Consider the following 21142-nt stretch of genomic DNA (forward strand, 5'->3'; position numbering starts at 1 on the left):
GGGGCGGGGCCGGCGCTGGGGTCCTTAGGGCCTGGAGACTGGCGTTGGGCGAGAGTGCCAAGAAAAAGTATTACAGGCGGCCAAGTTAGTGGAAATATTATGGACGGGGCTGGACCTTCAGCAGGAAGGTCAGGCTTTAAGACGAAGAAATTACTACACCCACATACTACTTCCCCTAGAGATGACCAGCAGTGATTGATAATCTAAATAGACATCGATCACCTGGGTGGGGGGCAAAGCCTCCCTGGCCCATTGCTTCTTGTAAAATCCTTGGTTCACGTGCACTTGCTACTGTGACTTGATTCCCCATTTGCTCCCCATTCAGTCAATATTACCTAAGTGACTATACGTGGAATGTTCCTGGTTGGCCATAGTTTTGTCCTACCTCGTACCCACCTTGTGATTTCTGGATAATACCTAAGCGACCTTACTTGTAATCTTACTAGCTGGCTCTGGGTTTGTCCCACCTTATGCCCGCCTCACCTTCTGGTTTTGCTCTGTGAAACTCCCTTGAGAAGTGGGGGTCCCGGAGGAACCCACTTGGGACCCCTTCTGTCTCTCTTAGAAACTATCTTTCAGTAAACTCTTCCTACCTTTAACCGTTGTTGTTCCTAGAATCCTTTCTTCCATTTTAGAAAACACGAACGCGCCATACTGGACATCTAGCAGATTGGGGGTTATATTTCCCTTATGTTACTTAGAGGCCCGTGTTTCATCCCTATTTCATACTCCCTTATATCAAAAGCACGGTCATGAAACATCTGTAGGAGGTGGGGTTTTGTTTTGTTTACCTCTGAGGTACTGGGGATCTAACCCAGGGGCACGCTAACCCACAGAGCTACATGCCCCATCCTCATTATTTACTCTTGATATAGGGGGTATGATATAGAGGTAATTTAGAACCTCCAAATAATATAAGGAAACTATAACTCCCAACCTGCTAGATGTCCAATACACTGAGTTCACGTTCTCTGAAATCGAAGAATGGATTCTAGGAACAACAGAAGTTAAGTGTAGGAACTATTTACTGAGAGGAAGATAGCTTCTGTCTAAGAGAAAGAGGGGGTCCCGAGTGGGTGGCTGGGACCCCGGCTTCTCAAGGAGTTTTATAGAGGAAAACCACAAGATGAGGCGGGTAAAAGGTGGGGCAAAACTATAGTCAACTAGTAAGATTACAACTATAGTTAGGTAATGGTGATTAAATGAGGATCAAATGGGGAAGCAAGTCAAGTAGCAAGTGTACAAGGAACGAACGAGGACCTTTCCTGAAAGGGGTAGAGGTCATGAGGGCTTGATCCCCAACCAGGTGATTGATGCCTTTTTAGAATATCAGTCATGGTTTGTCCCTGGGGAAGGTGTAGTCATTTCACCTTTGTCTTGAGGTCTACCTTCAACAGATGTACCTCCACCACCAGCCACAGTTGTAATCTGTTCTTATCTTCTGCACTGTCTTCATGGGCCTACCCTGTCTGATTGCCTTTAATATTTCTAGCTAACTTAACTGTCCACAAAACTTTAAGACAGGCCTCACTGAATTGCCTAGCCTGACCATTAACTTGCGATCCTCCTGCCTCTGCCTCTGGAGTAGCTGGGATGACAAGCCTGTACCGCCACAACCAGCTACTAGCTTATTTTTTGAAAGGAAAAAAATTCAGACATGTTTTCTTTAGAAAAAGTTTATACAAACATATTCCAAAATGTTATTAGCATAGGTTAACTGTGCTGAGATTTCCCATGAGTTATCTTTCTTCAGGTTGATCACCTCGTTGTCAAGAATGAGCATATAAATAGCACTGTAAACTCCTGTACTGGAATCAGGATCAGGAGAAGGTATGGGTGTAGGAACCAAGTAAGGGATGCGACTGTAGGCCTCAGGAGTAGAGAATACAGTCTGGTAGAGGGCTGGAGGAGGCTACTGTAGCTCACATCTAATTCTCATGGAGCTCTGATAACAGATGCTGTTACCCTTATTTTACAGATGAAGAAAGAGACCTACAGAGTTAAAGAGCTTACCTAAAGTGACACATCCAGGCAGTGACAGAGCCTGCATTCTACCTCAGGCTGTCTCATTCCAAGAAGGGAAGAGGAACAGTTAGCTATGCAGATGCTTGGGAGCCACTTTAAACTTTGTACAGCAGAACCACATGAAAATAATGAAAGCAAGAGCTAAAGTCAGCCTAACAACAGACATTAGGAAATCACTAAAATAGTCCAGGCCACTCTCAGCTGTTGACCATTTTAATTTCATAGAGAAGTGGAAACAATCAGAAAAGACTTTCTACCGTTACAGTAACTCCCAGCACACCTGTGTCGGCACTTATTTTCTGCCTTCCCTCAGGTTACTATAGAGGGTCTTGGCTCCAGTCCAAGGCCAACAGCTCTCTCATTCCAACTGTTTCCAAGCCCTGCTCACCTACCTGGTAATATCTCTACAGCAATTCTCCCCACTCTTTACGCTCCAGTTTTTAACCTTTTAATGGCTGGTCCACATTAGCATATATTAGCTTTTCCATTGTTGGGACACAATATCAGACCCCCATAACTTAAAGGCAGAGAGGTTAAATGTAGCTCACTGGTTCAGGAGATTCAAGTCAACTGGCTCCAAGGCATAAACACAGCAAAAGGGTGTGATGCAGCAAAGATACTTAGTTCATGGCTCTAGGTAGCAGAGCAGGGCAGTAGTGCCAGAAAGGAAGGGGCAAGGAATCTGATTTAGACCTAAAGGCAAGGCCTCCATGACCCATCCAGACACACCCTAAAGCGTGTTCCACCCTCCCCTGAGCGGATCCCAAAATCAGTAAAGTCACCGTACTGTAACTGCCACATCCTATTTGTCATCCCTTGTCAACTTCAAACCCACACGCATCTCCCTAAATGATGCTTAATCTCCAAATAAAGACAACAGCTCATTCATAATTTTGCCCAACACAACTGTCCTCCGTACAACTGAAAACACAATAGTCTCTTCCCCCAAAGTCTCAACAATTCCAGCATTTTTCAAATGTCCAAGTTAGAGATTCTTCTGAAACTCAAGGCAAACTCTCAGCTGTGAACCACTATTTTTTAAAAAAAAGTTATATATAACCTCAGGGTATAATGGCAAAGGTAGATATTCCCATTCCAAAAGCAGATAATAGGAGGATAAAAAGGAATGGGCCCAAAGCAAGACCAAAACCCATCAGGACAAACATTAAGTCCTGTAGCTCCATAACCTGAAGCTGGAAGACAGGATGGTGGAATGTGAGTCCCATAGAAGCCCGCCCCTATGGTCCTGCCAGTTGTAGCCCATATAGCCTCTCTACCTCAGGCTGACACCACTCACATTCTGCAGCTTTCTTCAGCTTACAGTCTGTGTTCCTAGCAACTCCAACTTCCTGAGGTTTCCTCTACATCTTTGGCTTCATTCTCTGCCCATCCAGGGCCCCTTGGCCTAGCCTTCTAGGCCTTTCTTTGAAATCTAGAATGGAAGCCTCCCTGACTCCACAACTCTCGAATTCTGCCTGCCAGCTAAACCAACACCACATGTATGATGGCAGGGCCTGCTGCCAGCAGAAGCAACAGCCAGATCCCTTTGGACCATGGCTGCAGCAGCCTCTTAGTGCCCAGATAGCTGAGCACAGTGAATGAATTCAGGTGACCAAGAAGGAGCAGGGACCCCAGTGGCTCTCTTTGCCAATAAAAAGTTTTTTACTTTTGCACATGTGAGCCTGTGATAGATGGGGTCTTGCTGATTCCTGATGTGCCCTCAAGGTATCTTTCTTGTTATACAAAGTATAGTGTACCCTCAAGTTACAACCAGTCTGACATACAAACAACTTGGGTTAACAGAAGATTCATCTGCCTCTTGTTATGTATAGCATGTACCCAGGTAAACATCCAGATCTCAGCTGTATTGACCGATAACCGACTTGAGTTACAACCAGCCCTCAGGAACTGAGTTCATAAATCAAGGGTTCACTGTACTTGATTTCTTTTTAAAGGCATTAATCTTTTCAGCCACCATTCCTCTTTTGGCCTCAACGTTACTTCCTTCTGAGCCAAAATTTATGTTTTTCAAATTTTTCTGCTCTGCTTTTTGCCCCAGTTCTCACCTAGTTACAAGCAACCAGCAGTACCCATGCCACAGCCTGAGTGTTGGCTTCTCTTCAAATTTACTCTGCCAGATTAGTCCACCAATCTCAATTAGTCATCTCAATCCCTGGCAAAATCTCAGGACATGAGCAAAATGTAGATTTTTTTTTTGCCAGAGTAGAATACACATAGCCTTTAGTCCAACTGCCAATGGAGTCGTGTTCCCAACTGAAACCTTCTGAGCTTGGCCTTTACTCTGAGCATTCCTATCAGCACTGTGGTCCTCCGAGGTCTGGCCAGAGTTGTCCATCAAGCTCTGCTTACAACATTTTAGGGCTTCTCCAGCCTGCATCTCCAAACTTTTCCCACAAACCAGTTGCAAGGGCTTCGGGACCACATGATCAGGAACAGTCACAGCAACAGTTCCATTCCTAGTACGATTTTATGTGTTTGTCAGATTTCCCATTGCTGATATTGTAGATGGGTAAGTTAATTAGATATCACGTAGGCAGTTAGACAGAGCCTCCCTTAAGGCACCAGCCCTCAAAGCCCAATCCTCAATGTGCCAGCCCTCCAGGAGCCAACACAGAAAGGAGCAAACATGGGTATCAACTGAGGTACATTCTCACTGGTTATCATTATAAAAAGAAGAGGCACTACTTTCCCTAGAGATAGATAGCAGTAATTGATATTCTAAATGGGAAATTCCTTATATGTGACTTATTTTCCCATTTGATCCCCCATTTAACCAATATTACCTGGGTAACTATACTTGTAATCATATTGGTTGGTCATGGATTTGTCCCACCTTGTAAATTTCCATTGGGTCTTATAGTTTTGTCCCACTTTGAAACTGCCTTCAAATTCATCACTTCAGTGTTGGCTTTCCTGTATAAAACATCCCTTTGTGCGTGGGCAGGCAACCCACTTTCAGGTCCCTTTTCTGTCTGTCTTAGGCAGAAGCTATCCTGCTCTCAATAAATTTTCCTACTCTTAACCTCCTTTGTTCCTAGAATTCATTCTTCAATTTCAAAGAATATGAACTCACATTTCAGATACCTAGCAGGTTTGGGAGTTACATCTCTTCCCCCTATACCACTAGGGCACAATACTCAACATCCAAAAACTTAAAGAAGGAGCAGTTTGATTTAGCTTATGATTTCACAGGATTCAGTCCATGGTCAGCAGGCTCCAAGGCAGAAACATCATGGCAGAAGGATGTCTTGGAGCAAAGCCGCTTAGTTCATGGTGGCTGAGAAGCAGAGTCAGGGAAGAGCACCAGAGAGGACGGGGCAAGAGATGAGATAGACCTCAAGGGCATACCCACGACCCAGACCACCCAAAGGCACGCTCCACCAATCCCCTTTGGTGAGATCACAAAGCCAATCAAGTTGACATCCCACCCTAATTACTACTGCATAAAAACATGTAATCATCCCACCTTTTTTTTTTTTTCTTTTTTCAGTACCAGGAATTGAACTCGGGACCTTGTGCTTGCTGGGCAAGTATGGCACTACTGAGCTAAATCCACAGCCCCCACCTCTCTTTAAAAAACAAACAAACTATTTTCTCTACATCTTAATACAGTTTCTCCTCTACTTCTTTTATAACCAAGCTTTACAGAAGTATTCTACAGCACTGTTTATAATTCTCCCTTCTCATTCACTCTTCCATCTGCGTCACAAGGTTTTCATGTCCACTGTTTCCCCTATACCGATCAAGATTCACTATGTTTGGACCGGGGATTTAGCTCAGTGGTTCTGCAGCCTACCTTGTAAGCACAAGGACCCAAGTTCCATCCCTGGTACCAAAAAAAAAAAAAAGATTCACTATGTTCTACATGTAACTAAATCCAATGGTCAGGCCTCAGTCCTAATCTTACTTATCAACTTTATTCGATAGTCACTCTCTCTTCCCCAAACCTTTTATTCTTATTGGTTTCAGAACAACATGCCATAAATGGGAATCCAAAAATTAACATACAATCTTTGCCTTCAACGCTGTTGGGAAGTCTTGGATAATAGTCAAGGGCTTCTGGACTTTTAGATTCTCCCACACATCTACTTGTGGCAGTGCTGCCCAGACTTTTTCATGTAGCGCATATAGAAAATGATAACATTTGCCCAGTATTCCAGGAAAACAAAACAAGACTGTTCCCAATAGAAGGGGACCTCCCAAGCCACCCTGCAGGACTGAGGGCTGCAGTACACATATTAAATGGCCCCAGGCGGGTGTGGTGGTGCACGCCTGTAATCCCAGCACTTGGGAGGCTGAGGCAGGAGGATAGCTGTGAATTCAAAACCAGCCTGGGCTACATAGTGAGTTCCAGGTCAGTCTCAACTATATAGTGAGATCCTGTCTCAAAAGAACCAAAAAATAAAAATCAAAAAATAAATAGCTCAAGTTTATGCCTTTGGGTAAAACAATCTAACCTGTTTTCCTGTCCTATAATAACAATGCAATTTTTTAATTTCCTCGATAATAGACCTGCCACATAAATTGGGCTTTAAAGGCTCAACTTTATGTCTAGATCATTTTTCTAAGAAGTGAAAAAGATTACCTCCTCAAAGACTATTGTGCATCTCTTTCATAAGCAATCATCTGTGGGTGTGTGGGTGTGTGTGTGTGTGTAGAGGAATAGAACCCAGGGCCTTCACACAGAGTTATATCTCTAAGTCTTTTTTATATTTTATTTTGAGATAGGGTCTTACTAAGTCACTCGGGATAAACTTGAACTTACAATCCTGCTTCAACCTCCCAGAGTGCTGTGATTACAGGTGTGTGACACCACATGGGGCTAAGAAGTCATCCCTTAACCTCCAAGTATCTTTGGACAGCATTTCTCCTCTACTAATCAAAAGAGTTTAGATATGTGTTACTTTAAGATAGTCATCAAAAAAGGCAAATGCATAACTTCCCTTTTTCACACATTCCTCCACTGGAAGATCTTTCTTCTAATCTGTTGTTACTACATGGATTTTAAGCCTGCTTGTTCTTGATTTATCCTTGAAAAGAGAAGGATGGCAGCTCATTGATATTCTTCATGATAACATGAGCTGGTTATGATGTCTCTCTGTCAATGGCAGATTGACGCTAGTAAAGTGGGACCAAAGTTCCACTGTGGTTGCTATAGAAACAATGCACTGCAGCAAGGACAGGTTCAGGCAAAAAGCTTCCCAGAAAAAAAAAAAAACGGGGGGGGATTTCAGAAAAGCAAGGTCAAAGCTCACTTTATGCAAAGCCTCAGAATTCAAGGCCACTCAACAAGGAAAGAATTCATACGGTACAGTATTATCCTCTTTACTTGTATGTTATTTTGCATCATTTGTAATTTATAGACAACAAAGAACAAAGACACAACTGGTGAGGCTGAGAACACAGAGGCTTTTGTTACCCTGGGCTTCTTCTGTCCAGTGGTAGAAATAATAAACCAGGGATGTTTATTAATGCTGGTGCCCTACTAATAGTGAAGGGCCAGGGATTTAGCTCAGGGGCACCACACTTGCCTCACAAGTGCAAGGTCCTGAGTTCAATCCCCAGTACAAAAAAAAAGCAAGTGAAAAGTGAGAACTTGTAAACCGAGAGGAAGCAACCAGTAAGAGCTCAGAAGGATTCCACCCCCTGATACCACTTACATTACTGTCCCCCCACCAAAATAAGGGCTACTTCTCCAGAAACATGTTTTACTTAAAAAAATGAAAATTTGTTAATGATTCAAAACATTTATATGCTTGAAGCTCATTCTCCACATTAAACTGTGATCCAAATAAAGAAATCACTCCTTCAGCCTTGGAACCCACCTCATGTCCCAGATGCTTTTGTCTGTGGAAAGAGCTGTCCACTCCCTGCAACCTAGACTTCAGGAAAAGTCATTCCCCCAAAAAAGAATTTTTTGAAAAGAATAGAAAGAAGTTGGGATGTTTTGTTAATTCTGAGCAGGAGAGAAATTTTTTAAAACTCAGATGACTTTGGAAGGCAGGTAAGGACCCAAACGGTACCGTGTATTTCAATTGGATGATTCCAAGTTAGCAGCACCTTGGTAAGCCTTGGCTCCTTTTCTGGAAGTTCAAAAATTTTCCTTGCACTCAATTTAAAGCATGGTTCACATATTAGCAGCATCAACAATACTGAGTTTTTTAGAAATGTGGAATTGCAAGCCACACCCTTCTGCAATTGAGTAAGAGCTTGCAGGTAAGTCGTGGCATGTTGCACTTTGAGAAACACTGGTTCTAGTCATGAAATTATTCATCTGTAAGAAGCACCCTGAATTAGCTTCTCCTTGAGCAGCAGGGAGCTCAAGCATCACAGGTTTTCCAGTCTGACTTCACATAAGAATCACCTGAGGAATTTGAAAGTGAAACGGCACACGGGTTTCTCCCACAGAGACTCTGAGTTGACAGGGCTGGGGTGGGGTCCAGATATTAATACTTTTCAAAAGCTCCTTGCGGCTTCAATGAGCAACCATGAGGAGATCCACTTACCTGTAGACCAACACTCCATTTTATAAGAATTAAACCCCAGCCTCAATCTGACACTGAAATATGATTTGGTAATTTCCCGACATAATACCCTTATGTAAAAGACAGGGGGGAAGATATTTTTCTTTTCAAAACGTATTAGAATATAATTACATTATTGTCTATGTATATACCCAAAACTAGATATATCCCCCCAATGACCAAGATTATACATCTTGATCATTTTTTTATCCCCTTTACTCACTTCCCCTCTCCTCCTCTCCCTTCCTCAGATCCTCTCCTCCAAAAATTCCTATCTCCCTGTTTCGTATCATCTCTCCTTTGTTTTGCTCTTTAAATAATTTATATTTTGGATTTCTCATATAAGAGAAACCGTGGGATATTTAAACTTCTGTTTTCTGATTTATTTCAATGAATATTATGCTTTCAAGATCCATCACCTGAGAGCAAGATGGGATTAGAAAAGATTGTTTTCTAAATTTACATTTTTACATTGGTTGAACTTTTAAGAGGTGCACTTTATAATTACGGCGGGGATACACGATAGCATCAGACCTCTTTTAAAAAGTCGCCACAAGGGGGCAGCAGTTTCAAGCACAAGAAGTGCATTTGAACATTGGTAATCACAAAGTAAAAGATAAAAGCTGTGATTAAAATGCTTATCAAGCTTTAGAAACTTCAGCATTTTCCTCTAAGTATGTGTGTGACCACATTTAATATTCTATTAGAAATGATAAGCAATGGATGGAAAGGAAACGCATGCTGGTGAGTGACCTAATGTGTTTCCCTCTCTTCCAGATACTGGCCAAGAAGAGGTGACAGCAGAGCACTAAAACCCAAGACTTAACCTTCAGGTAAATTCTTGCACCAGGATGGAAGGGGAATCTTACCACAACGCAACCACTGTCAATGGCACCCCGGTAACTCACCAGCCTTTGGAGCACCATCGGTTGTGGGAAGTCGTCACCATCGCAGCCGTGACCGCGGTAGTCAGCCTGATCACCATTGTGGGCAACGTTTTGGTCATGATCTCTTTCAAAGTCAACAGTCAGCTCAAGACAGTTAACAATTACTACCTGCTCAGCCTAGCCTGTGCGGATCTCATCATTGGGGTCTTCTCCATGAACCTCTATACCACCTACATCCTCATGGGACGCTGGGCTCTTGGGAGTCTGGCTTGTGACCTCTGGCTTGCACTGGACTATGTGGCCAGCAATGCCTCTGTCATGAATCTCCTGGTGATCAGCTTTGACCGTTACTTCTCCATCACCAGACCCCTGACATATCGGGCCAAGCGGACCCCAAAGAGGGCTGGTGTCATGATCGGTTTGGCCTGGTTGATCTCCTTCATTCTCTGGGCGCCCGCAATCCTCTGCTGGCAGTACTTGGTTGGGAAGCGGACAGTACCACCAGATGAGTGTCAGATCCAATTCCTCTCTGAACCCACCATCACTTTTGGCACAGCCATTGCTGCCTTCTACATCCCTGTTTCTGTCATGACAATTCTTTACTGCCGAATCTACCGGGAAACGGAAAAGCGAACCAAAGATCTGGCTGACCTCCAGGGCTCTGACTCTGTGGCTGAAGCTGAAAAGAGAAAGCCAGCTCACAGGGCTCTGCTCAGGTCCTGCTTCTCCTGCCCTCAACCTACCCTGGCCCAGAGGGAAAGGAGCCACCAGGCCTCCTGGTCATCCTCCCGCAGGAGCACCTCTACCACAGGAAAGCCATCCCAAGCCACTGGCCAAAGCACCAGCTGGGCCAACAGTGAGCAGCTCACTGCCTGTAGCAGCTACCCCTCCTCTGAGGATGAGGACAAGCCCCCCACCAACCCTGTCTTCCAAGTGGTCTATAAGAGTCAGGCCAGGGAAAGCCCAAGAGAAGAATTCAGCCCCGAGGAGACCAAGGAGACTTTTGTGAAAGCGCAGACTGAAAAAACTGACTATGACACTCCAAAATACTTCCTGTCACCAGCTGCTGCTCACAGACTCAAGAGTCAGAAGTGTGTGGCCTATAAGTTCCGACTGGTGGTTAAAGCTGACGGGACCCAGGAAACCAATAACGGCTGTCGAAAAGTGAAAATCATGCCCTGCTCCTTCCCAGTGTCCAAGAACCCTTCATCGAAAGGCCTTGATCCCAACCTCAGCCATCAAATGACCAAACGAAAGCGAATGGTCCTAGTCAAGGAGAGGAAAGCAGCCCAGACCTTGAGTGCCATTCTCCTGGCCTTCATCATTACATGGACCCCTTATAACATCATGGTCCTAGTTTCCACCTTCTGTGACAAGTGTGTCCCAGTCTCTCTGTGGCACTTGGGCTATTGGTTGTGCTACGTCAACAGTACAGTCAATCCCATCTGCTATGCCCTCTGCAACAGAACCTTCAGGAAGACCTTTAAGATGCTGCTTCTCTGCCGGTGGAAAAAGAAAAAAGCAGAGGAGAAGTTGTACTGGCAGGGGAACAGCAAGCTACCTTGAAAAGTTAAGAACTACCCCCCTCCAAAAATAATGACAACAGTCTGGTTTGCCTACCTTAAAATAATGTCATCTGTCCTTTATAGTCCCTGAAGACTTGTAAAGGCTCAAAGTCTGTTGCCAAAAGAAAGGATTCACTTCTGCAGCAACTGCTGCCATATCAAACGAATCTTACCCATGACTAAGGCTACCTGGTGGTCTTGGAATTTGTCAAGGAAGTGGAGTCTGCCTCACGGCCCTTCACAGGAAACAAGCTTGGCTTACAATGAACAATAACACGAGAAACTTTTGTTTAACCTCCCGTGAGAAACCACAGGGACTGGATGGAAACCTCCCCGTCAGAGAGTTTTGCGCAAAATGTGTATTGTTTTGTACCATTGAGAACCAGGAGAAAGTAAGTCACTATCACCTGTTGAATGATATTCAACGTGCTTCTACAGATATCTTTTCTCACTGACTGATGAGTATTTATCGTGTATCTGTTATGCGGTCTATATGTTTCCCTGACCCTACATCTAAGTGAAGCTCTTGCTCTTTGCTTTTGTAACTGAGCCGATTCCTGTACCCAGGGAAACTATGCTAATCTCCACAGAGACACCCTTCCTCAGAACCCTGGGTCTGGGGGACGCTGAGACCCAGTCACACTCAGCCTTGAAAGGGTTTTTTTCTGCTGATAAAGATGATCAAGACTCCCCATTTTTGTTTTCACCAGTGGGATACCCCCCCTTTTATCTAAACAAATAGCACGCACTCTACTTCATGCCCCTTTAAAACTGTTTCCTTGTGCTACAGTCTTAGGAGGACTGGCTGTACGACAGCCCTTCACTGGTAAATATCTCTGACCTTGTTTTCTGACGATTTGCTTTCTGATCTCTTCACAAAGCAAAGCTGAGGCAAAATGTGAAAAACAAATTTAATTTCAATCCATGAGTTTGAATTTCATTAGAGAGCCCTTTTGAAAGTCTTCAATCTCTCTCTTCCAGGCCCCCGATTCACACCCAGGAAGGGTGTGATAAGCAGGTCACTGTACTGCCCTGGGGAGAAGTGCTATTTGGGGCAAATAGAAGGAAAAGTCTTTCTTTTCTTTTTTTTTAAAATAGGTCTTTCAAAGAACAGAAATGACTTTTTCATTCCTGTCCAAATTCAGTCCAAAAGATGAGCAGCCTAGAAAAACACAACTGAAGGACCAGTGAAGCTGGCTATGGTCTTTAACAACAGAAGCTTCAGCTGGGGATTTAGCTGAGTGGTAAGCACTATTTCCTACCATGCACAAGGCCTAGGGTTCAACCCTCAGAACCACAAAATCAAACAAAACCTTCCATCTTTAAAAAGAAAATATAGGTCATAACACATCAAAAAAGAGTCATCAACATACATTAGGGCACTGGGATTATTAAAAATCAAATCTAATTGAAATCTCTAAGTATATATAAGAAACCAGAATCTGAGATGCTTCCTTGATATTCTAGAAATAAACCAAGGTGCAAGAGATTGAAGCTAGACATACTGCGTAAAATTAACAAAAGCTCCACAAGGAAAGCAGTACAATGGTTCATGCCAAGGAGTTGAGAGAAACCCTCCTGTCAGAAGCTCAACCTTTAACCTGCTGATTAATTATATGTACAGCAGCATTTTAAAATCTTGACTTCGTGCTGCTTAACATAGGCCAGCTTTTTCAGCCTCATTTGCTGAGGGGATGGAAGAAAGAGCTGGCTACGATGTCCTGGGAATTAGGAATGTACCTGAGCACAGGAGAGCTTCCACTTACCCCTGAAGAGGAGGGCAAGACTCTTACAGGCTGTGCCAAGGAGGCTGGCAGAGGAAAAATCACAGGCAGGCCCTGGCTGATCCGCCTAGGCCTCTCTTCCAGCCCTGTAGAGACCTGATGTTGGGATGAGACCCGTAGGAAGCACCCTCCCTGCTGAGCCTTTGTGAAGGGCAAGTTGACACCTGCCAGGAATGTAGTTGAAAATATTAATTAATTGGCTTGGTTCTCCAGGACACAGACACTTTCAGGCCTGCATCATATCGACCGGGTGCAACCTCATAGCAAACTGCTCCACCAGCTTTAAGTGAACAGTGGATTCAGCTAAGGCTTTGAGTCCTGAAAATGAAAATCCTCCATGAGAATCACACTTCAACATTGGGCATTCATTGCTCCCAGTAAAGGGAATTCAAACACAGGAACGCACACCTGGAATGGGGGCACACTTCACCCTCTACAGCTTCTTGTTTTCATCATCTTTTGTGAAATTAACAAATGGGACTACGTTCTTTCTCTATCGCTGCCTTTGGAAGGCGGCCAGTTTTGCAGACCACCCATCACCTTGACATAGACCGATACCCCGAAGTATAAGAGGAGACTAGACTTTTCTAGAGTACGGTCTCGAGGAGAAGCCTCAGCCTGAGAATGAACAGATGAAATTGTAAACTACAGGGACAAGTGAGTGGTGGGCGGGGCATGAGGTGACTTCAGGTCTTAGGCCTCCTATCTTCCCAGTCTCCCAAGTGCTGCCGATGGTCACCATGTACAGCTGTGGCGTCTTGCCTAGTACACGCTGTTGTGTCGCTAACAATGGCTGTGAATGTGATGGCTTGTCATGGAAGCTTTACTTTCTGAATAGTTTGTGGTTGCACAAAGCATTTTGTCAATACTCCTCTGGGTGAATGTCTGAAAGACCATGCTGATATCGCCTCTTTGTAATTGTGAAATCTAGACCTAAACCTCTGGATTAGAATATTTACTTGTCCACTGTAAATACTGGTATTATAGCAAAGCATTTGTATTGTACTAGCATTATTCTGGATATTAAAAAAAATTATCCACACAGTGGTCCAATGCAAAGCACTTGAATAAAAGAATCGTCTCAGGCTATCACACTAGATCCATTTATGTCAGGGTTCCACAAACCTTTGCACAGCCTGGCCTTTCTAAGAAAGTTAGGGGTACACAATATGGATACCCTTCCCTTTTGCCTTTTGTGATTCTGCCTTTCCTCCCAGTTAACAGTGACCCAGCCTGTCTAGCCACAGCGTGTTTTTTTTGTTTTGTTTTGTTTTTTTGTTTTTTGAAACAGGGTCTCACTATATAGTTGAGACTAACCTGGAACTCACTATGTAGCCCAGGCTGGTCTTGAACTCACAGCAATCCTCCTGCCTCAGCCTCCCGAGTGCTGGGATTATAGGAGTGCACCACCACGCCCAGCTGCCACAGCCTTTATTAGGCAGTAACTGCACCAAATGGAACAGCCCCATTTCCTCTTCCTAAGAAAAAGTTTTATTACATAATCACAATACAAATGCAAAAATTAGGAAATGTGACACTATTATAATATTATATTATGTATTCTGTAGGCCTTACTCTAAACCTCAGTCAGTTTTCCTTTTATTTACTTATTCCCAGTACTGGGGATTCAACCCAAGGCCTTGGGCTCTATGTCCCTAGTTTTATTGTTTATTTTGAGACAGAGTTTCACACTAAGTTACTAAATTGCTTGGGCTGGGCTCACACTTATGCGCCTCCTGCCTCAGCCTCCCAGAGTGCTGGAATTACAGGCCTGCACCACTGTGCCCAGCTCATACTCGAATTTTACTAGTCTCTCAAGGAATATTCATTAGAAGAACTTCTTTTCCAGTTCAGGATCTAATGTAAGATCACATATTGCATTTAGCTGTCAGGTCATGTTTAGAAACCTTCGATCCGAAAGAGGTCCTCAGTTGGCTTTTGCCTTTAAAAACACGGTCACCTTTAAAAGAATACGTGTAATTCATTTTTTTTTCAGTGTTAGGGGTGGAACCTACAACTTCATGTGTGATAGGTAAGTGCACTACACCTTTAGACCCTACAATTCAATTATTCTTTGAAAATCCCATCAGTTTGGGGCTGTCTGAGGCTAACTCATTAGATTCAGTTTGTCTTATTTGGGGCAGGAATATCACAAATATGGCATTGTGTCCTCAAAGCATCTCATGGAGAGGCACACAATATTCTGTCCCTTGATTGGTGATATCACCCGCTCAGCCTGACAAGGAGACCGGGCTTTTAAGTAGTGTTCCAGGATTTGTTTGCAGTTCTCTCATTTTAAGATGGAAGGGCTGTAAGCAACTTAGTGTTCAGTAGCTGCTTTTATTAATTCTTTTTTCATTCAGTACAGTCATGTTCATCTGAAATCACATGTTTCTTTCAATATTGAATTTTAGAGATTTCCCCCTATAACTGATTTGTTTTAATAAGTAAAATATTAATATGCTTGTGAAAGTCAAAACTATACAAAAAGGCTGGGCGTGGTGGCTCATGCCTGTAATCAATCCCAGCACTCGGGAGGCTGAGGCAGGAGGATCGCTGTGAGTTCGAGATCAGTCTGAGCTACATAGTGAGTTCCAGGACAGTCTCAACTACATAGTGATACCCTATCTCAAAAAACAAAAAAACAAAACAAAACAAAAAAACAACAACAAAAGCTGTACAAAAAGAATTACTCAGAGAAGTCATTTCTCTATTTTTTAAATCTAATTCCCACTTTCCCATTTTCTTTGGTCTCTGGTTTCCCCCTTGTTTCCTTTCTAGCAAGCTCTTTTAGTGATTTTTTTTTTTTTAGGTAGTTACATCCATCTTTTAAAATTTGATGCATACACTTTTATTTAGTTGTTTTTAAATTTAAGAAAGTCTCTATCAACTTCCGGACCATTAAAGATTTGGCTGTTTTACAGTGATGACCACTTCCCAAGCACCCATCCTCTACCTCCCAACTCTCAGAGCTGTGCTACGTGGACACCTGTACACCGTGAGCCCTTGTTGACTACTGAGTGCTGGGCCTTTCCGTCAAGCCAAAGATGTGGGCCCTAGGAAGGAAGACACCGTCTCTTCTTAGAGCGTGTACTGTTACTGAGAGCTATAAAAACTTTAAGTAGAACATGCTGAGCCACTCTGGAGACATTGAGTAACAGCAGGCAGAAGACTGACTCTGTTATATATTAGTATTAAATTCAAGGAGGGCTGAGTCAGCATTATTCTCAGTGGGCTGCCCTGTCCTTCATCTCACTCAATAACTCAAGGATTCATGTACACAGGGGTGGGTACGACTAAGTTTATCTGTGATCTGTGATTAGGCAAAGAAAGCTAAGGCCTGGTTTGGATGATTACATTTAACTAGCATTCACATTGTCTATGTCAGTGTGCTGCACGGCAAGCTATGTGCCAAACAGTCCTAATGTCTTCATTTAGCTGTGTCCTGAGCAAGCCTCTTACTCCAGGTACCTCACCAAGTTTGCCCTTACGTTCCCACTAAGAGCAGTTGTCCAGAGTGAAAGGGGGGTTGGCGTGCCCTCTCGGGTGCCCCTTCCCAATTAGGCCACTCACGCACCGAGAGGTCCGGCAGGAGATCTTTATTGTAGGGAGACGAGCAGGAGGCAGGAAGGCAGAGAGAGAGAGAGAGAGAGAGAGGAGGAGGAAGAAGAAGTAGAAGGAGAGAGGAGAACAAAGAAAGGAAGGTCCTTTTATCAGTTTGGGGTGGGCTATTGATTATTTATGAGGAGTGAGCTACTTTTAACCTATCACAGGCCAGATTGCTTTTATGGGCCCAGTCCTGCAGACACAGGTTTCAACTTTCCTGGACCACTGTGGCCTTGGGGGGGAGGGAAACCAGAGATAAGGGCATGAGGTCATTTTAGGAGCCAAGATGTACCAGGAGAATGCAGCCTGTGAGGCGGCGTCACAGCATACTTTAACATGATCAATTCCCTAACATTGTTACAGCATACTTTAACATGATAAATTCCCTAACACAGAGTGTCGTTTTCCCAGTTGTTGGCAGTGATTTTCTGGAGGTTTTCTTGTATAAAACCATCTGTTTTGGTGTCCTACTAACAGAATGGGCACCCTTACCTTCAACAAAGAATGTCCCGCACATAATTTACTTATTCCCAATACCACAAGCCGGTGGGGTTGGTATTTGCTTTGAATACTTCCCATGTATCCAAAGGTGATTCACAGTCCAGTCACTTTCAGTAAAAATCCAGGGAGCCATTAATTTTGTTATACTAACCACAGCCCCATTCTCCTGCTGAAGTAGAGTGCAAAAGAAAACACCATAGGTTGGAAGATAGATTAGTGTTCTCTAGCGGAACAGAATCAACATTAAATCTACGTACAGTTATGCAAGGAGATTTATCAGGTGTGCTTGTGGGAACAGAGGTGGAAGAATCCGTAATAGCTGTCTGTGAGATCTAAAGCCAAAGAATCTACAATGGTCATGTTCACACTGCAGAGCTGGAGGATCCAATAGCTGCTCAGCCTGAGAAGATGGAAGCCACAGGGCAAGAGAGAGCAAGGATGCAGCATCAGCCCAAGGGTGAATGCCTGGAAGCTCACTGCGGAATCGCCATGAGTCTGCAGTGGAAGAGTGGAAACCAGTGTCCAAAAGTGATGGCAAACACTGGAGCATTCCAAAATGGAAGAACTTCCGTCTTCTTCCCCTTTTTTGATTCCATCCAAGCTAGGAGTTGGTTGGCGCCACCCACAACCTGGGAGGGTCTTTCCCCCTCAGTTTGCTGGTCTACATGTCAATTGTCCAGAGACACACCCAGAATTGTGCTTTCCTAAACTGCTAGGCATTTCTTTTCTTTTTTTCTTTTTCTTTTTTGGTACCTGGAATCCAAGCCAGGACTCTGCATTTGCAAAACAAGCATGGCACCAATGAGCTAAATCCTCAGCCCTGCTAGGCATTTCTTAACCCATTCAAGTTGACATGCCATAATTAACAGTCACAGGAGAGAAAAAGATAATGCAGATTTAACCTACTATTTGAAAGGACCATTGTCCTCCCTATTTGGAAGAGTCAGAAAAAAAAAGTCTTTAACAACAACAACAAAAAAGATACTACTGTTAGAATACACCTATGGTCACAGCCCCACTCTGGAGGCTGAGGCAGGAATATTGCCTAAGGCCAGGAGTTTGTAACCAGCCTGACCACTTGGCAATACCCTGCTTCAAAAACAAAAACGATACTATGTAATGCTAGGTTTTGTTTTATATTCACTAGAATATATTGTATTATGATTAATATAATATTTACCTGTGGAACAAATGCTCAAATAACAAAAAAATTACCATTAATTCCACCAAGCAGCACCTATCCTTTTAGTCTTCTTTTTTGTTTATGTACAAACACACTTTCTATATTCACAGAGCTGGTCAGTGCTCGTTGGCAATCCTCACATAAAAAATATCTGGCCACTCAAACTCTTTCAAGGTAGAAAATCACAAGCCTTTGGGGGGGAGGGGAGGGCGAAGGGAGGGTGGGGACAAAGGGAAAAAATGAGAACCAAAACCTGGCATGTAAAGGTACAAGATCCCAGTAACGAATGTAACTGTACTGTCTACCTAGAATGTACCAATAAACTCAATTTAAAAAAAAAAAAAAGAAAATTACAAGCCTTCAATTAACAGAGTTCTTATCTGTAACTAAGTGTAAATTAGAAGTTATATCTGCCTTCAGTCTCTGTCTCATATACTCATTATAGCTTAGTCTGGAAGGATCATTAGCCTCAGGACTTTTTGAGAAGGGATATATTTTTTAGATACTTATAAAATCTTGTTTTAAAAATAACTGTATCAGTTTCCTAGGGATATGGTAATACAATTCCACAAACTAAGGACCATAAAACAAACGCTTGCTGTCTCACAGTTCTGGAGGCCAGAAGTCCAAAACTGTGATGTCAGCAGGGCCATGTACCAGGCACCAGGCACCAGGAAGATTCTTTCCTGGCATTGGTAACTCAGTTGTTCTTTGGTTTTTATTTTTATTATTTATTTATTTGTTTGTTTATTTATTTATTTTTGAGACAGAGTCTCACTATGTAGTTGGAACTCACTATGTAGCCCAGGTTGGTCTCGAACTCACAGTGATCCTCCTGCCTCAGCCTCCCGAGTGCTGGGATTACAGGCGTGCGCCACCACGCCCAGCTATTCTTTGGTTTATAGACAGCCATCTTTTCCACATGCTTCTTCATGTTGTCTTCCCTGTCTGTCTCTGTGTCCACATTTTCCTCTTTTAAAAGGGCAGTCATTTTAGGTTGGGGCCCACCTGAATTTTATCTTTACTTCCTCTCTAATGACCTCATCTCCAGGTTGGGGATTTGGCTCAGTGGTTCCACTGCCTGCCTCACTAAGCGCAAGGGCCCAAGTTCAATCCCCGGTACCAAAATAAATAAAGAGACCTCACTTCCAAATAAGGTCACATTCTGAGGTGTTGGGAATTAGGATTCCAACATATCTGTTGCAGGGTGGTGGTGGGGATGCAATCTATACCAACAGCTAAGCAAGAGAAAAATTTTCCTCTTTTATAGATGAACAACCTAGAGACCAATTCTGGGTCATATTGAATGGGAAGTATATGAGGAGCAACACTGAGAAGATACACAGTGTCCTTGGCTCTGTCACAGAGACCTGGCAGAACAAGGACCCGAATGTGTTGGCCTGGGTCTCCTGTACAATAGGAGTCATCTGGGCCCAGCTTTCTGAGGGCCCACCTGGGAAATGCTCCAAGGAAATTGTCCTTTCTAAAGTCACAGCTTCAGCTTTCTGGGGCCCTGTGGGTTTAAATCTCAAAGTAAGATCAAATTAAGACTTTAGGCTGTTTATTTTTTCTTTCTTTCTTTTTTTACATTTGAAGAATTTCTTTATTGGAAATCCACCTTACCTTGCCACAACTCTCTGGCCTTCATGACAAAGAGAGAGAGCCCTGAACTAAGTAATTACATTTTACAGCAAACAATATACAGTACATATGTGGTACATGAAATCTTTACAGTGAAGTCCAGGAGTATAAAGCAACACAGATTTTCTACTCTCTCTCAATTACTGGTAGCTACTTAGCATTTTAGCTCTTGTAATAAAATGCCCTCCTCCCCAACATTCCCACTCATAGGAATCCCCAAATCAATTCTTTCTGTAAGGTGCAAATTCATGTTGAACATATGTTCCATTGACTTTTACAGATGTCAGAATTCCCTACACGACATACTACTTTATTGCAATGTATGAAAACTACCTAAGTTTTCATTTATCACACATTCATCATTCATTGAAGGAGTTCATTTGAAACTTTAAAAGTCTCACCCAGTTGTTGCATATTTAATGAGTGACTCCTACACTTCAGGTTAGATTTATAATAGTCTAAGCTTTTTTTACTTTTCCTACAAGGAAATCCAAATTTTGTTTCAGAAGTGGTCATCTACTTGCCCTAAACAATGCAATTACATTATGTTCACAATTACATTATCACGTTCACTAGTAAATAAATTTCTATCCCCTGAAGCCTATCTTTCCCTGAATTTGCCTGTTGCCTTGAGGCCCTTCTTAGATTTTTTTTTAACTGACCAAGGTACAATCGGGATTCAAAAATCTTGAGTTACCTCCATTTCTACTCACAAAATTTATTCAAGTATGAACTATCTGATAGTGACTATGTGATTTCTTTCTTTTTTCTTTTTCGGTACTGGGGATCAAGCTCAGGTCTTAATGCTTGCAAGGCAGTTGGTGGCACCACTGAGCTAAATCCCTGGCCTGACTATGTGATTTCTAATTGGAGTCCTTTCTTTGTCTGCAAATTTTAGGCCCAAAAATATCTGCTTATTTTTATAACTTAAAAATTTTAGGCTATTTATTTTCTATCACCAGAAAAAAAACAGACCAGGATTTTGACCAATTTCTTAAAAGATTTAATGAAAGCTCTAGTTTTTTACCCCTAGAGTGAACAGCTTCTGTACAAAATCAGTAACTTTTGTTTCATTCTTACTTATATTTTCTCTTTTCTTGGTCACTGGAGCCCTTCTCCAAATGTCTCCGACCTCTCCATTCTCTTTCCTTCACCATCTTTCTAGATACAGAAACCACCACCCAAGCCAGGCATGGTAATCCCAGTACACAGAAGGCTGAGGCAGCGGGATAGCCATTACTCAAGGCTAGCCTGCGCTGCACAGTGAGAGTAAGTTTAAGACAAACCTGGATTACACAGTGCCTCAAAAAGTCAAAACCAGGGCCAAGGATTTAGCTCAGTGGTTCTGCCACCTGCCTCATAAGTGCAAGGTCTGGAGTTCAATCCCTGGTACCAAAAAAAAAAA

The 21142-nt window shown here is 43.0% G+C and overlaps 1 protein-coding gene across 2 annotated transcripts in view; it reads left to right on the forward strand.

The window, feature by feature from the left end:
• Positions 1–14039, forward strand: part of Chrm5 (cholinergic receptor muscarinic 5) — a 76866-nt gene extending 62827 nt beyond the window's left edge. For both annotated transcript variants that reach the window (XM_010624611.2, XM_033765043.1), the window contains one exon: positions 9348–14039. In XM_010624611.2, the coding sequence (XP_010622913.1) occupies positions 9422–11023 (1602 nt within the window). In that variant the 5' untranslated portion in view covers positions 9348–9421 and the 3' untranslated portion in view covers positions 11024–14039. The remainder of the gene's footprint in view (positions 1–9347) is intronic.
• The last annotated feature ends 7103 nt before the right edge of the window (positions 14040–21142 follow it).

The sequence above is a fragment of the Fukomys damarensis genome, unplaced genomic scaffold (genome assembly GCF_012274545.1).
Source record: "Fukomys damarensis isolate Sample0158 unplaced genomic scaffold, DMR_v1.0_HiC HiC_scaffold_17, whole genome shotgun sequence".
In the NCBI taxonomy this organism is placed as follows: domain Eukaryota; kingdom Metazoa; phylum Chordata; class Mammalia; order Rodentia; family Bathyergidae; genus Fukomys; species Fukomys damarensis.